We start from the raw sequence: 15,695 nt of genomic DNA on the forward strand, positions 1-15,695 counted from the left end.
TGAATCAAAGATGTACAGTGAACAGGACAGAACACATTCTGGTCAAAGCCCCAGACTTTAACTCGCACAAAGCAGGTCTGAGCAGGCCCAGTGAGCCCAGTGACTCTGAAATCCACTGCGCCTCATTGTTTTATGTCCAGTACAATGCCAAGACATCACTTCATTATTCATTACACAGCCATAAAGTGGGGGTTTACACCATAGAGCAAGACCATAGAGTCTGATTTTCAAAGCAGAACAGGCCAACCTGTTACATAAAAATGAATACAATAATAGTAGTCAGCCACTTAAATGCATTTTATTCTGTGCTCTTATACTGTTAATCAACAGGTAAATGACATTTATAATTTAGTAAATCATCATTTGCATAAGGCAATAATAATAATATTCAGTGAAGCTGACTACTTAAATAATCCAGGAATGAAAAAGTAGGCATGATCACATGCTCTGGTCTCGCACAGGACAAACACAAGAAGACAATTGCAGCCACAGAGCTCACAAAAGCTTTACAACCAGAACTGATGTGTCTCTGTTTGTGCCTCTCGTTGACCCGGGCTTTGTGTTGGTGAGGATGGAGAACCATGTTCTCAAAAGAAACACTGAGCCTCAGTTCAGAAGTGAGCTGAGAGAATTTACTATGTTGCTCTGTCATGTCGTTCAGGATATAAGCTGCGTGACAGTGTGGACACTAGACACTCGTGCCAAGGGGGGATGAAAGCACAACAGGGTGCACAGACTGCAAATATAGTAAAATAATCCATAGAAAACTGTGCTACTTCAACATTCCTCTTCAAATAAAACCGTCAGGATGATAAAAGTAACAATGATAATGAAAAAAATACAGTGCAATACATTTCAACAACTTCAATAAAAAATAAAAGTTCATTCCATATTTATGAGGAGATTCTCATAAACGCAGCAAAGCAGAAAATAAATTACCATATTTACATTTTTTAATTTACACTATACTGCTTTGTTAAGAGTCTCTTTGTATGGTGAGCGCAGAGGTCAGCAGCGCAGTTCCTCTGAGCAGTTTACATGCATGTCAACAACACGCACGCAAACATCTCCATAGGAATTCAGTTCCTTGGACTGTCTGTGGGGAAACCACAACACTGCAAGTGCAGGAATGTTTGCACACAGTCCACAACACTCAACAGTGTAAGCAGTGCCACATAGCTGTAGAAGCACAGATAGATGAGGATTTCGCTGACATGTTTATCCATCACATCAGAAGATATATTTGTTCACAATCCGTATTGGAAATGTAGATGAACAGCTACTTGACACAGAAGCCATATGGCTGTGCGACAAAAGGTTGCAGTCCACTTCTTGGTGATCGAGATACACCATTACAGGTGTGATGGTGCTGTGTTGACGTGTAACGGGCAGGAGGATGCTGAAGGGGATCCATCTGAGAAGGGATTACCATTTGTACAGTGAGTAATATCATGATACCTGGTTGCGTTCAGAGCATGCCAGATAATCACTAAACACAGCTGCTGCACGGCTAAAAATATGTCTTCACAAGCTCACTTCACAGTTGACAAAACACTGAGCAGGATGTCAGCAACAATTGGCAGCGGCTGGTGCATTACATTAGGCAGTGAGAGGAGAGGGCTGTCTCACTCTTCATTCAGCACTGCAAGACTATTTGATTGCCAGTAAACAAATGGGCCATTTGAATAATTCATAAGAACAAACTGTGAGCAGAAAGTGCCTCTTCACTTTGGTTTCAGGCCACGGACTGAATTTCCTTTCTTTTATTCTTTGCCCTGATGAAATAAGAATTACAGTGTTATCATGGAGCTAAAGCATGACCTGGGACTGAACATCCCCCCAGCAGGGAAATATGCAGCTCATTAATAACCCACTCACCTTCCACTCCTACACAAGTCCATCATAGAGTGACAGTGCCTGAACAATAGAGGGGTCTGCCTTTGAACCTTCCTGAAACTCCTGCAGAGTCAGCTTCCCATCTGCATTCTGCAACATGACAAACAAATGTCACTGTGATGCTTTAACAGAGGGTCACCAGCAGGGGGCAAAAGAGACTCTCAGTCTAAGTCATGCTACTCCTGTTTTATGCTGTTGTACAGATCTTTGGTTCAGTGCACTTAGACAGTGGCCCCCTCTGCTAATACAAATTACTAAGTGCTGCTGTGCTGCACAGCCTGTACTATGGGCTGATCTTGGCAGTGGTGGGCTGACATACACACCCAAGCAGGCTGCATCTCATCTTTCACTAAAGCTGAGTAGATTCCTGGAGCTGGGCATTAGCACCGAGGGTTAGTGGTGGAGTAGACTATACGTGATGTTTATAGACTGCAGGCGGTGCTAGTGACGTGGTGATGGCTACATCTAACAGCTCTAAACTTAACAGGGACCACAGCAAGGCCCCAAGGGTAGCAACAGAGGGAGACTCAGTCATCTTAATGACAGGCTAATAATGGTTAAGGTACTTTTTATATCAGTTCCAGGCAAGGCTGGTCATCAGCATAAACTCATGCATTATTATTGTATTTACCCGTTCATATTTAAAACTAACCTTGTCCATCATTGCAAAGATGCGGTCCACTCGCTTTTCTGGTGTGTTTTCCTCCTCTGGTAACTCCACAGTGTTCCCCTAAGACATTCAATCATTACACTGTACTTTTCAAATCACCTAGGGCTATATTTGGCAAATATTTGACAACACTTACCACCATCTGATATATGGCATCTACGATGTTCAACATCTCATCACGGGTTATGTAGCCATCATTGTCAAGGTCATATAATTTAAAAGCCCCTACAGAGCATACAAAAAAACACATTTTGCACCAATGAGACGATTAAGGCAAGGAGTCTGGACTTGTAGAGCTGTCTTGAAGACCATGTTTCCCACCAAACAGAACTGATGAAGCTTCAAGACAACTCTACAGGTCCAGATGCCTTGCTTCAGTCGTCTCAACGAATAAACCCTGCATGACTGAGGATCTTTATCAGCACATTTTGCACCAGTTTCCAATTATTTTACACAATAATAATGAAACTTTGTTAGAGTTGCTCTGTTTTGAAGTTGCTGTATTTGTAGCATAGAGTTTAGTCTTTACATAAGGCTGCAGTACCTAGGTAATAACTTTGTACTTGCTGTTCTCTCTCATCCCACCAGCCACTCTGTATATGCAATACATGGCATCAATCCTAACTCCTGACATCTAAATGTAAAAAAATGAAGGGAGCATCTTCTTACATCTCAGCTTCTCATCCAGAGTCCCCCGGGAAGTCACAGACAGGGCCTGGATGAACTCTGAGAACTCAATGCGTCCATCCTGCAGCACAGAAAGAGAGTGAGGGGAAATGGCCCAGACACAAGTAGAGCTTCTTACTTCACAGTAGCTGTACTTTTATGATGTCCTTGCTGTATTCGCTACTGAAAATGGGGCCAGACGTTTGCTCCAAGTCAGCTGCTATTTTTGCCCTGCACCTGGCTCTCTCCTGAGGCAGAAATATGTCACCTCTGGTCATTAGCAAGATAGATGGTACTGGCTCATAGTCTAAAAGTTACAGGACACAAATATACAACAAGTAGACATTAAGTTTCTAATCATGAATAGGTGTGAATGCTGATTCTGCTCAACAATGTAGAATTATTATTCCACACACTGAGTCAAACCAGAGAAGCTCAAAAAATGTAAATGACCCATCCCAAATCTGTGGCCCTTAGGCGCCACATTTTGTGCAGCAGAGAAAGAAGTCTGCTTACGTAGATCATCAAAAATCCAACCAATCAACTGCATGTAATCAATCAGCCAAGTAATGAAAGGAAATGAAACCCGAAATGCTGCTTATTCAGACCAAGTCATCAAGTCAGGGTTTCCTTTCTCAAGATCACAGCATAAACCGGCACACAGCATAAGTTATTATTATAAGAGAAATCCCACATATACACATTATAGGACACAAGTAATACATGTAAATTCATTTTCTGGGAGTAAAGCCTTTAGGACAGGATTTGGTCGATTCATATTCTGAGCAGATACTTTGGGGTTGAATTACAAAAAGTTGGCCTACATTCTACCTGTAACCTGTATGTTCAGCTCACAGCTCTTGTCTGAGTAAAAAGGTCCTATTTTCGGCCCTTAGGGTCAGATAACTTTATCACCAGACATCTGACTGGCCAGAAAAAGCTGACGTATTGGGCTGCTGATTACATAAGTCATAAAACCTGTTAAGATCAATGCATTCTCTAACTATGGGGTTACTGACACTAATGAAGGTCACGGATAAACACCAGGAGGGGGGACAGCTGTCTGATCTTCCGGACACAAAGCCTCCTAACCGATGTCAATAAACCTTCAGGGGCTCACCCAACATCCCAGGAGCTGTTCAGCTACAGTTTGTCTTTCCAAACACAAATTTGAATAATCATGTACAGCTGGAATGAGGTGGATTACTTCAAACACATGTTGCTTTTACAGACTGGCCTTGTTAAAAACCTGCTTAGTCATCATATCCTCATATCCTTCGAGGATACACCCACATAACAGAGGCAGGAGCTTCATTCCACAAAGAGGCATATACACACCTGGTAAAAATAAAACCTGGCCAAAACATACAACTACTGATGTGGTGACACATTTTTGTGCACAGACTGACAATATTTTGCTACATTTTGGCTGATAATTTCCAAATGAAAAGCCTTATAAACCATGGGTACACAGTCCCAGATTCTGGTGTCTTGGATTACATTTCCATATGATACTGACCTTTTATTTTGTTCAACCACTGTCTGGCTGGGAAAAACATCCTAACATGCCTGTAGATTAGCTCTTTCCTCAGGCGCAGCATCTCTCTGAGCAACCATGACTGTTCTTATCTAGCAGCAACACCACACAGCCCTATTTTTTGAACTAAAACAGGGATTTTAACATTTTTTGTTTTCTGTCAATAAATGACTGTCAATAAAACAAATGTATTTGATTACAAACCTTATTTTCATCAAAAACATTGAAGACAAAGGAAGCAAACTTGGTGGGATCTCCAAAAGGAAAAAACTGCTTGTATATCTTCTGAAAGCCCACAGCATCCAGCTGCCCACTTGGACAATCCTTGATGAAGCCTTTATACCTGAAAAATAAAGGTACAGTTCATTTATAGGGCAATATCACATGTATCATGCAGTGAAAGTGAAAGTTCCTCCTCACTTCTATAATAGACAGAGTTTGTGCTTCAGTTTGAAAGACTGTGCTGGATCAGAAAGTTAATGTGCAAAGCTATTTGTCTCATTCATAGATAAGACGATCAGCCTAATCCAATAGCCAGCTCAGGGTGGTTAACTCTAATCAAATTACCCTCCGTTCCTCTTTTGATAATATGCATAGCTGATAGATAAGTCTAAGAGCTTCCTCTTGCCCCTGGAAATAACATATCTAAGAGAGCGACCCAACATCTCTATTAGTCTAAATATAGAAGCATTTTATGAGCAATTTCAAGCGCAGTCACTCAAAGGCAGTCAGATTCTTTGTATGTCTTCATAAGGGAGTGCAGCATTTGCAGAGTCAACTAGACTTTAACAGGTTAGAGCGCTAGGGAAGAGACCCTTCACAAAAACTAGATGAATAGGGACAAAAAGACAGGCTAGCAGTTTAAAATGCAGTGCTAAAAAGCTTTTCCTCTTGATCAACCGCAATAAAATGATGCAAGTTCACACAAGGGAGTGCTGCATGTTCATGTGTGATTCAGTTAAGGCTTTTCATAATAAGGCTATAATTAAGGCCAGAGAAAGAGTGTTCTAAAGAAGAATGAAGGCCAAGACAGATCTTTTCCACTCGCACTCTTCTTTACTTTTAATCTGCCTTGGAGATAATGAAGCCAGCTCCTTGTAGTCAAAGGCATGTAGAGTCGCTTTGAGAAGCAGCTGGAAACAAGTTCACCAAGAAGAGAGGCGAGAAGACAGCTGAACCATGTAATTCTCACCACCAAGCCACCCCACTCTTTTGCACAATACAATCTAATTCATTTTCAAAGCGCAGAACAGACAATGCATATCCTAATCCACAGCCGACCCACTGCACCTAAATTCACCTGTCATTTTTAATGTGGGACTGAATCCTGCAAGTTGTATTGAAGACAAAATGAGACTGTACAATATAGAATACTGTTGTACGAGTACACAGTATACAGTCGTGTGTTTGATTAATATTCATTTTGCTTTGCTGCCAGTAAAGACACAGAAATAATTGCTCAAAGAAACTTGCTTTTGATTGGGAAATACACAAATGACACTGAAAAAAACTGTATCCATCATTGTGATGGAATAAGGGAAACCAATGAGATGAACTAACATAAATATAATAGTGTGGTCTTGTCAGGACTCTGCTAGTTTCAGGGTACTCATAGGTACTCATCATGGCTATTCTCAATCTGTCAAAACGTCCTCTGTAGCTCTGTTTTCATTGTGTTTTTTTATGAATTGGGCTTAAGCCTTAACAATGTATCAGCAAGTCTGAGTTACTGTTTGGAAGCCTGGCATTTAAGAGAAGCAGGTACTTAAGAGACACTGGCATCTTAAATTGTATTATGTGGAATGGTGAGACTAAAAAAATACTGCCTCTGCTCTTTAATTGTGGCTGCTTTTTAAAGTTTTTCTGCATGTGATGAGTCACAACTTTTTAGAGGTGCGATGCTAAAACCCCTGGAGGCCGTCTTTGTTACTTGCCTAAGGAAGATTTCTTTTCTTTCTCAGTCTTAACAACACCTGAAGTACTTATTGTATAACCGAGTAGTGAATTATAAAAAGGGCTTTAGCAATGTAGCATTTCACTTTGTGGTAAAATCCTGGAACCTCTCCAGCTGTGAAATGTAACTATGTACATTATTTCAACAGCAGTGCATTTATTACTGAAACTGTATTTATTTAACAGATTATTTGACAGAACTGATAAATTATGATGAATTTGATTATCCTTTTTTTCCTCAGATGTCAGCAACTACTGAGCAGTCTTATCATAAAAGAGCAAAATAATCAGCACAATAATCTTGAAAATCAAACAAGCACTTGGATGTATATGGATAAAACATTTAGACTCTAATGCATTAAAAGCCCTTTGAATATGACATTTTTGTGATAAAATATAAACAAATATAAAATAAAAATAAAAAAAATATATTTCATACCCACTGTAGTGTTTCTACATCATATATTACAGGATTTCATCTGTTTATTATAGTTCAATGTGGTTTTAATGGGTGTGGGTTTAAATAATTCATCAAAGGCAATCAATGTGTATTGATCACACCCACTAACCCGAAACATCAATTTGCACAGTTTTGCATTTATAAGGCTCCCTACAATATTTACCATACTATAACCAGTGCAGTTATATAAGCAGCAGAAACTCCACTGCACCACTGTGTAAACATGTTTGCAGCTAATTCATCAGATTCATAATCAGAATCACTTTCCTTTGCCAGGAACACATCTTACTTGGTGACGCTGGTGTTAAGACACATACACAATCAGCCTGTACTTGAAGTGGTGTAATAATGCGACCACGTACTGTACTTGTGGGGACATAGCAGACGTGACATTGTGCATCAGAGCACACTGGGGAGCCAGCATGAAGATAAAGTATTTATTACTGGCACTGGCTAGTCCTCTTTGGCATCTACCAGGGAGGCTTGCTAAAGAGCTGTGCAGGATGTCTCTTTTGCTACTGCCGAGCTGGCAAGAACATCACTGAGCTATGGCATTTTGTTATTGATTTCAGGTAGACCTCAGGCATACTAATGATGTTCCCTTAGAGGAGAATTAGAAAGGGGAACAAATTTAATGCACAACACAGGCATTTATCTAACCCTTCTAATTCTTCTGTGTCTGTGCCTGTACTCTAATTACACGCCATCTGGCATTTCCCCTGGTAAAACTCCCTCTCATCCCTCACACTCAGCCGTGTTGATTGCTGCTGATCTTCAAGTGAGGGCTCATGCAAACTTTCTTGTGAAAGACAGTGAGAGTGATGGTGAGCTAGCTGGCTGCACAGCCGGCAGGGTGGAGGTTTAAGGGGGTGGGGGTGGGGGTGGGGAACTAGTACACGCAACCAGCCTAAGAGACAGGCCAGTTCAAAAGCACCAGACCTGTAAATGCCAAATGATACAGAATGCTGCAGCGTCTAGTCTTCTTTGTGGCTGAGACTGTGCCACGGCTCCTTCCCCCACTAAAGCCCCTCAAAGGACTTATGAAGAGTGACTAGCTCTTGAGGTAGAGCTCTTGTCATGCATGCAGAATTAGCCTGTAAAAATGGAATATCCAATCAGGATAACATTACAGTGCTTCTCCCCAATATACACAAATATATTGGTTTTATGATATTCAAATAAAAACACATGACTACACTCATATGTAAATTATCTCAGAAAAGAAATGTTAGTTCATCTAGAAATTCACACCTGAGCGCCAATGATCACTCACACGTTAGTTTTTGTGTCTTTGTTTCATGACTATGTAAGTGATAATCAATAAGTCTGCAGGCTACAATGAGTCAACTTAGAAAACCAAGTTTCAACAGACCTCTGCATGATGATGCTGATGTGGGTCACACTGATTAATAGGTAAAGAATCTGACAGGAAAGATTACCAATCGGCATCCTTGTAAAAACAAAAGAAAAAAAACAGTGGTCATGTAGTCATGTGTGTCTGAAAGTGAAACTACCTTGCGCCCCTGTCATTCTTTTTGCAATCTGAGCAAAATGGTTTTGGAGGAATGCATCATGGTGTTTGTGTTTGTATCAGTGTTATCAGCCTTCTAAGTCCTTCAGTCTGTGTAAGGCTTCAAAGTCATTCTATATTAAGAACTCATCTGTCTTCAGGGCAGTGTGAGGGAGATCACTTCAAATCAGCTATGAAACCAACTGTAAATACACTATCCCTGGACCAACAAAACCAAATCCTGGGCAAATTCTGTGTCAAAGTATGTTTTGTAGTAAGTGGGTCAAAGCAAGATACCTCGAGCTGATTCCTCTAAGCTTTGTCTGTACAACTAACCTCACATCGACAAAGGAAGAATTCACATTAAAAATGAATGCAGACACTTACCACTGCTGCACCTCTTTCTCTGTAACTGTAAGAGAAATAAAAGTGTCATTAGCTGAAGGAACACTTTGGCTGTCCTAGAAAAAGAGTAGCTTGCTGTTAGACATTGTTGGAGGAGTCAGGTAGTTAATCATTTCGGCCTAATCCTTTCAAACACTTCTGAATCACAGTGCAATTGCTGGCTAAAAGCTACATATAAATTGACAGTGAAATCCACAGATTATAGTATACTATGACATAGAAGAAGACAATTCTCATGGCCAGTATGGTGTTATGTGGGAGTGAGTCCCAGGGAGCCCCAAAAAGACAAACAAGGCCAGAGGAATGAAGGTCAGCCACAGATTTTAGGACAGCAGGATATGTTATGTGCCCACACAAGCACCATTTTCTGCCAGTATCTAATCAACCAATCCCACATGGCTTCCCCCTGTCTCTCTACTTTTTTCTCAAGTAACCAAAGCAATTTTCAGTCTTTTGACCCTCTGGGGTTACTAATGAAAACAAGGGCTGGAAATCAATAGCATTAGTTTAACCAGAAGGTCCTTTGAGAGAGACTTTGAGAATTCATGCTGCCTCTGCTGAAAGGATGCTGTCTGCGAACACTGTAGTTTGGCCTAGGGCCAGAAGCTTATAAAGGAAGCAAGCAGTTAATCGCTAAGTTCATCTACTGTAATGTTTAACTTTGAAGAGCTCATTGTTATGGTTACAACTAAATAAAACAAAGCAAACAGTGAATGCCACAAATTAGACATTTTTAAATGTCACATTACCGACTGGTCAGAGAATGAAAAAAATATTCAAAAATATTTAATAAGCACTTCACTATTAAACTAACACAGTGCAATAATGTGGCTTCTGTAGTCTTACAGAGGCTATTGATATGGAGGCCAGGTCACATCGCCTGCACATATCTCCTCTATTTGTTCTGCTCAACGTTTCACCAAGGAGACCATCATGTGAACATTTCCTGAGCAATAAATGTCAGGGTCAATCTCACCACTGTCAGCCCAGTCAAGCTACCATTAAATTGGCCTCAAAAGTCAATGCAGTCAAAAACTGAGGCGATTTACCATTGCTGCGATTTAATAAAAAAAAATTACATAACTCAGTCAGAGGCAATGGGCAATAATGCAATCAGCCAGTTGCAGGAAATAGTACAGGGCCCACTCAGTGCAGGGTCCACTAAAGCACAATTGAGCTTGTGACTGTCACTGTGAGTGTCATCGTCTTTTCTACAACTCGCCAAATTGTCATGCTAGTACACAGGCCTAGCCTACATTCTTTTTAATAGGATAGCTGTCATTCACAAAAAGCAGAGTTACATTAGTAAGTTAAACGTGCAAGTGAGGCAGTGACCAACAACAACGGCAACAATCACCGTCTGGTCACAGCTTCATTTGTCTGAGCAAGTGTTGTTGGATTTTTGCCTATATCCCTCTTACTGTGTTAATACTGTTGGTATATACACATATTTTTGTACACCAAACTGGTAGGTTGGGCATACAAAACGGAATGTCACAGACTAACTTGGCCCTCTTTTATTTTCACTGCTGTGACGATGGTGCCATTTTTAATGGACCTGCATTCAGACTTTTCATTTAGGACTGATGCCAATATTATAAAAGATCCTTGATCATCAATAAATATGTTTCTAACGTAAACATGTTAAACCTAGAACTAGAGTAGACATCTGCAATCTGTGTATATTGTGTTCTAAATAATGCCAAATTCTGGCAGGACCTTGCATTTATTTTCTTGCATTATTATCTTAAAAAGAAAAAAAAACACTAAAACAAAAGGACACATAGGTACAGTAAAATTGTGAATAGTGAAGTCCCCAATCTGTCAAGAACTAAAAGAAAGCATAGACTAAAATGGCAGACAAACCTTCTCATGGGAGTGCAAGATAAAGAGGGAAGAGCATGATGAAGAGCAGAAATGATCTCAAGTCAAGCAACAACAAAACAAGGGAGAGCGATCACACTGGGAGAGAAAGCTCAGTGCCCCTCTCAGCGATGCTAACCAGATAAGATCCTAATTATACTATTCCATTCCATGCTCAAAGAGGGCAATTAGGGTGTAAGGCGAGAGAGACAGGGTGAAAGGGTAAGAGAGAACAAGAGTGAGAGAGGAAGAGAGAGTGAGTAAAGGACAGCAGAAAGCGGTCCAGCCCAGCATGAAGCCTAATCTTCCTCCACAGCAATTTCCTGCTATAACAGCCTTCCTTGGTTTTGCTGTGAAGAGACCCTCCACACAAATAACACTGTCATTAAGCAGCCAGTGGATGTCAACTCCCACCCACACCTGCACACTGTACTGCTCAAATAATAATAATAACGCAGCGCTCCAAAACACACACATGATTAGTACAGCGTCTTCCGAAGCAGCATGCTGGAAATAACTATAAATGCATATATCTGATTATAAAACTGTTTTATTGCATTATCTTGATAGAGCAACGGGAGCAAGAATAAATAGATGCAATCACAATATCACAATGTTGCACATTTTTGATGGAGGTCTGTGAGGCCACAACATGCAGGACTGCTGGTGAAAAGCGATTTATATGTTCTGTATCAGCATCACTGACCACATTAAAACTAGAAAGAATGCATAAATAGAGGGTCCATGGACAGCAGAAAACCACATCCTCAATTCTGACCCACCTCTATCTTGTCTAATACAAAGTGTGCTTCTTCATATTCATAGACTCAGCGTGATTTAAAGATGCTGATTACAACCTTCTGCTAGACATGAACCAATCAACATTTAAATGTAAATTTCAACCAAGCTTCCAAGTTTTAGCTGATATTTAGATGTAGCTCTGTTCTATCGATAATGGGGAAGGTGTAGAATCCCAATACATCCCAACAGGCAAGGCTATTTACTGTAAATGCTGTGTGGTACACGGTGGGTGGAAAATATGATTATAAAACTGCAGCATTAGGATTAACGAATCATAAACTGTATATTATTTTACCTGTGAGCAATACGTTCCTAAATTCTTAGACATGCTGGTGGAAAAAAGGATTTGTTTCTACAGGATATTCTTTGTAAACAGAAATAAAAGGTACTCACAGTAGGTTTTCCTTGTCAACTCCTCCACCACCTCTGGCTTGAGCTTGCTGTTTGATTTACCCATGATCTTCAGCTCTCCTCCACACCTGCAAATCCACCTTGGCACACAGCACCTGTTACTACCTCCTTTCCAGTCTGCTCCTCTGCCAAAAACACACAACAAATGAGGGCCAGTTTAGGTGCAATGACACCAGTGAAAGCGATAAGAGAAACACACTTTTGTTTTCATTTACAAAAAAAAAAAAATCCCATTCAAGCTAAAGGAGTCTGTCATTGAGTGTGTTTTGCTGCATCATGATCTGCTTGGTCATCAGCGCTAGTGCTCCAGACAATCAAACCCCCGGAGGCCCAGCGAAGACGGCCCAGCAAGTTGTTGCCTCTATATGAATGCTGCCGAGTGCCTATGTGGCCGCCTCATTTCTTCACAGCAGTCCGTGGGCGAAGAGTGGCGTTCGGATGCGTTGCTACCTTCGTCCTTGGATACAAGAGTCACTGAGTAGCTGGGTTAAGCACGCTCACTCCCTCACAGTCATTCTCTGTTCTTCTCACTCCTCCCACCCCTCCTTTCCCACCACTATCTCTATTGCTCTGGGTAAGTTACTGTAGAAAAGAATCCTCCCTCTTGACAGCTGAGATAAGGAGGTGTGTAAACTACAGTACAATGAACAGAGCTTGACTTGGGTGCACCCTGCTTAACTTTGCACACTCAGGCTTTAATCCTTGGAATTTGTATAGACATTACTTTAAGTGAAAGGTTTCTGGTATAATTTATTGAAAGAAAATGTACCAGGTTCTTGTCTTAGAGTTGTACAGTTCTAGATGTCAGCTGAACAGCAAAAAGAAAAGGACTGGTGCTGCTCTCAAAATAAGCATGCAAGCTGTCTACCAAGTTTATAGGCGGATTTGAAGAGTGACAGTTTTCTTTTCTCCTCTGTTCTGACTCATAATTTTCCCTCCTTCCTGGCATCGCTACAGTATAGCATGGTGATTTCCTCCCCTCTGTCACAGCAGCCAAGAGATGGGGATAATGGAATGTCTTTGTATCACAGGCCTAGCACTGGCATGCACTGATGCCTAACCACAGCAGCTGTCTGAGCCAGCGAATAGAAAACTACAAGTATGCACAAGGCACCTTCACTGCAAACATCTGCTGTCTGTGTCCACGGCCAGTGATGTCCTTCGGAGGGGTGCCACGCTGGTAATCACCATCTTGTGTTTGCTCAAGCCTTGTGGTCCTGGGTTTTAACTTAGGGTCTGGGGAAATAAGGCAGACAGGCAGCGGTTTCAAAAGGGAGTGACAAACATGTGGTGTGTTTCAGTGGAAATGAGACTGTGTGTCACCTAGAGCCAAACACACAATACACATGGGCACTTGACTGGAAAAACACTCAGAACAGACGACCTTTCTACCATCTGCCAAAGCTGCTGAATGTAACCGACAGGCAAAACACAATGTGAAGCCAACAGAAGAGCCCTGCTGTATGCACAGCCTCTGCTATAGGACGAGCAAATTAAGTCATGATCAATTCAAGTTAAACAGGTGGTCAAGCCAAAAAGACCATAACACACACACACACACAAATGCATTAACGAAGGCAACTAGCTTCCATACATTATGTCTAATGTTGTGGTTGTTCAGTGACAGAGGCGCGCCAGCAGCAGCAGGTGGGATGTTGCCTGGTACTACCATAGCAACACACAGTTTATGGCTACAGTACAACAGCTAGCTAGTCATTGTACTCGTAACGTTGGTACCCACGCTGTTCCGTGTAGCTAAAAAAACACGCACATGTAAGAGAATAAGGGGTTTTCTGCGTAAAGCGACTTGTGGGTTTACCTGAGTTGTAGATGCGGGGAGTCTCCGTGTCCCTCAGGAGACAGCCGCTGTCCGACGCTGTCTGTCTCGGCAGAGTTCCGGAGCGAGCTGCTGCCTGCGCGGATGGCCGTCCGTGCTGCTCCGATGCCGCCGTCAGGGAGTGACGTCGCTGCTGCCGCTGCTGGCTCCAGCCAACGGAGCGGAGCTCAGTGCCAGAGACACTGACGTCGCGGTGCCATGCTCATAAACAGCATGAACACGTGTCAGCCCGTTATACAGTGAAAAAGTTTCTCAGTTTTGTACTTTCCTCCCTTCATTTCTTCCATTATGATAACTACTGTGACCCACTGCACATCATGCGTTTATAGACTTTTAGAGTTACACTGAATTAGGAGGATATAATGAATGAGAGAATACTAACTTCAGCAGTGATGAAGTCTCTTGTATTTGTGGAGCTTGACCATGACAGAGGTGAATGGTCAGGCTTCAAAAATCCTGCAATGCTCATTAAAGTCTTATTTGATTCCTGTAAAATATCTAATATGTTATTTCAAACAAACTCTTGTAAAAAAAAAAGAAAAATATACAGATACACGTTTGATCCCAACTTTTTTGGGCCGCAAGGTGCGTTAGTCTGGCATACAGACAGAAAAGTAGTACTTAGTTTGTGGTAAAGTGAACTATATCTGTCATCTAGCAGTATAAACATCACCAATGCAGCCACCACATTGACCTCAAACTAAGAAATGTATGGCCATGCAGATATGTGAAAGCAGTTACACGTCATTTATTTTGGAACTTACCTATGACAAAATGTATGACGTTTTTGAGTGACAAAATATCTTTTCAATTTAAAAACATCATGTTGACTATCATATGTAGCCTATTCTTTCTGAAATGAGGCACATGCCGTCCAACAAAGAGGGCCTATATACTGAGACTTCTAACTTTAATCTGAGCCACAAAATAACACCATCCAAGTCTCTGTGGTAGTGTCAAGGATTCAAAGTAAACTGCTGTGTATGTGTACATTTTTTGTATAAGCAACAACAATTTTGTCCACAGTCAGTAGTCTGAAAATGTGTGTATATATCACCCTAGTACAAAAAGACTAAAAGCTTCAGAGTTGCATGGGGAATTGAGAGAGCAACATTCAGGTGAGGTTTATCCAAACATGCCATAATTATTGATTTGCTTGCTATAAGGGAAGAACTAGTTTAAAATGAAAGATTCATGTTCTGCAGTCCTCACATGTATTGATTGTTTATTAGGCCACATGAAAGATGCAAAGACAAGTTGTTTTCCCATGAGTCTCATTTGTGCATTTGTTACTTGTGCTTGTGTAAAACTTAAGTCTCCCCTCCGTGTGCTGCTTATTAAAATTCAACTCCTATCAGCAGCATGTAAACAGATGTTCACTTAGGATAGGACTTGCTTATTATCAGCTGCTGCTACCACCATCCTATGGCCCAAAAGGAGCTTTCTGCTAATTCATGGGAGGGTTGGATCAAAATCTAGGCTGTCTGATTTGGCCAGCTCAGTATTCAGTGCCCTTCCCTGCAGTCCCTTATTGCAGTTACAGTGCAGTCTCACAGGAATAGTGAGACTGAGGCTGAGCGCAGGAGAAAGAGGCCATTGTAAAATGGGGTACATTAATGGAGGATTTCTGGTCATTTTGTGCAGTTGGATCTTAAGTTAGACGGCTAAATTTACCTTTGACCAAGC

At 41.3% G+C, this 15,695-nt stretch overlaps 1 protein-coding gene across 3 annotated transcripts; it reads right to left on the reverse strand.

Moving 5' to 3' along the window:
* Window positions 1-282: 282 nt before the first annotated feature.
* ncs1b (neuronal calcium sensor 1b) lies at window positions 283-14,129 on the reverse strand. Of its 3 annotated transcripts, none has more exons than XM_028413982.1 (10): window positions 13,992-14,129; window positions 13,287-13,408; window positions 12,155-12,289; window positions 9,080-9,104; window positions 4,974-5,112; window positions 3,236-3,314; window positions 2,703-2,791; window positions 2,549-2,626; window positions 1,879-1,986; window positions 283-1,775 (listed from the first exon to the last, which is right to left on the reverse strand). In XM_028413982.1, exons 3-9 carry the CDS (start codon window positions 12,216-12,218, stop codon window positions 1,888-1,890), a joined length of 573 nt encoding a protein of 190 aa, XP_028269783.1. In that variant the 5' UTR covers window positions 12,219-12,289; window positions 13,287-13,408; window positions 13,992-14,129; the 3' UTR covers window positions 283-1,775; window positions 1,879-1,887. The 3 variants fall into 3 exon arrangements, with proteins under 3 accessions (XP_028269783.1, XP_028269782.1, XP_028269781.1); XM_028413981.1 differs by having other exon boundaries at window positions 283-1,414; window positions 12,155-12,297; XM_028413980.1 differs by having other exon boundaries at window positions 12,155-12,297.
* Between the last annotated feature and the right edge of the window lie 1,566 nt (window positions 14,130-15,695).

This window comes from Parambassis ranga, chromosome 9 (genome assembly GCF_900634625.1).
Source record: "Parambassis ranga chromosome 9, fParRan2.1, whole genome shotgun sequence".
In the NCBI taxonomy this organism is placed as follows: domain Eukaryota; kingdom Metazoa; phylum Chordata; class Actinopteri; family Ambassidae; genus Parambassis; species Parambassis ranga.

What these genes read in the sequence shown, in the direction of transcription:
- ncs1b (XM_028413982.1), bottom strand. Translation starts at nt 12,218, where the DNA reads ATGGGTAAATCAAACAGCAAGCTCAAGCCAGAGGTGGTGGAGGAGTTG. An exon ending in ATGTTTTTGATGAAAATAAG is followed by an intron (nt 3,315 to 4,973) that starts GTTTGTAATCAA and finishes TCTGTGCTGCAG; the next exon opens with GATGGACGCATTGAGTTCTC. An exon ending in TCTGGATGAGAAGCTGAGAT is followed by an intron (nt 2,792 to 3,235) that starts GTAAGAAGATGC and finishes TATGCTCTGTAG; the next exon opens with GGGCTTTTAAATTATATGAC.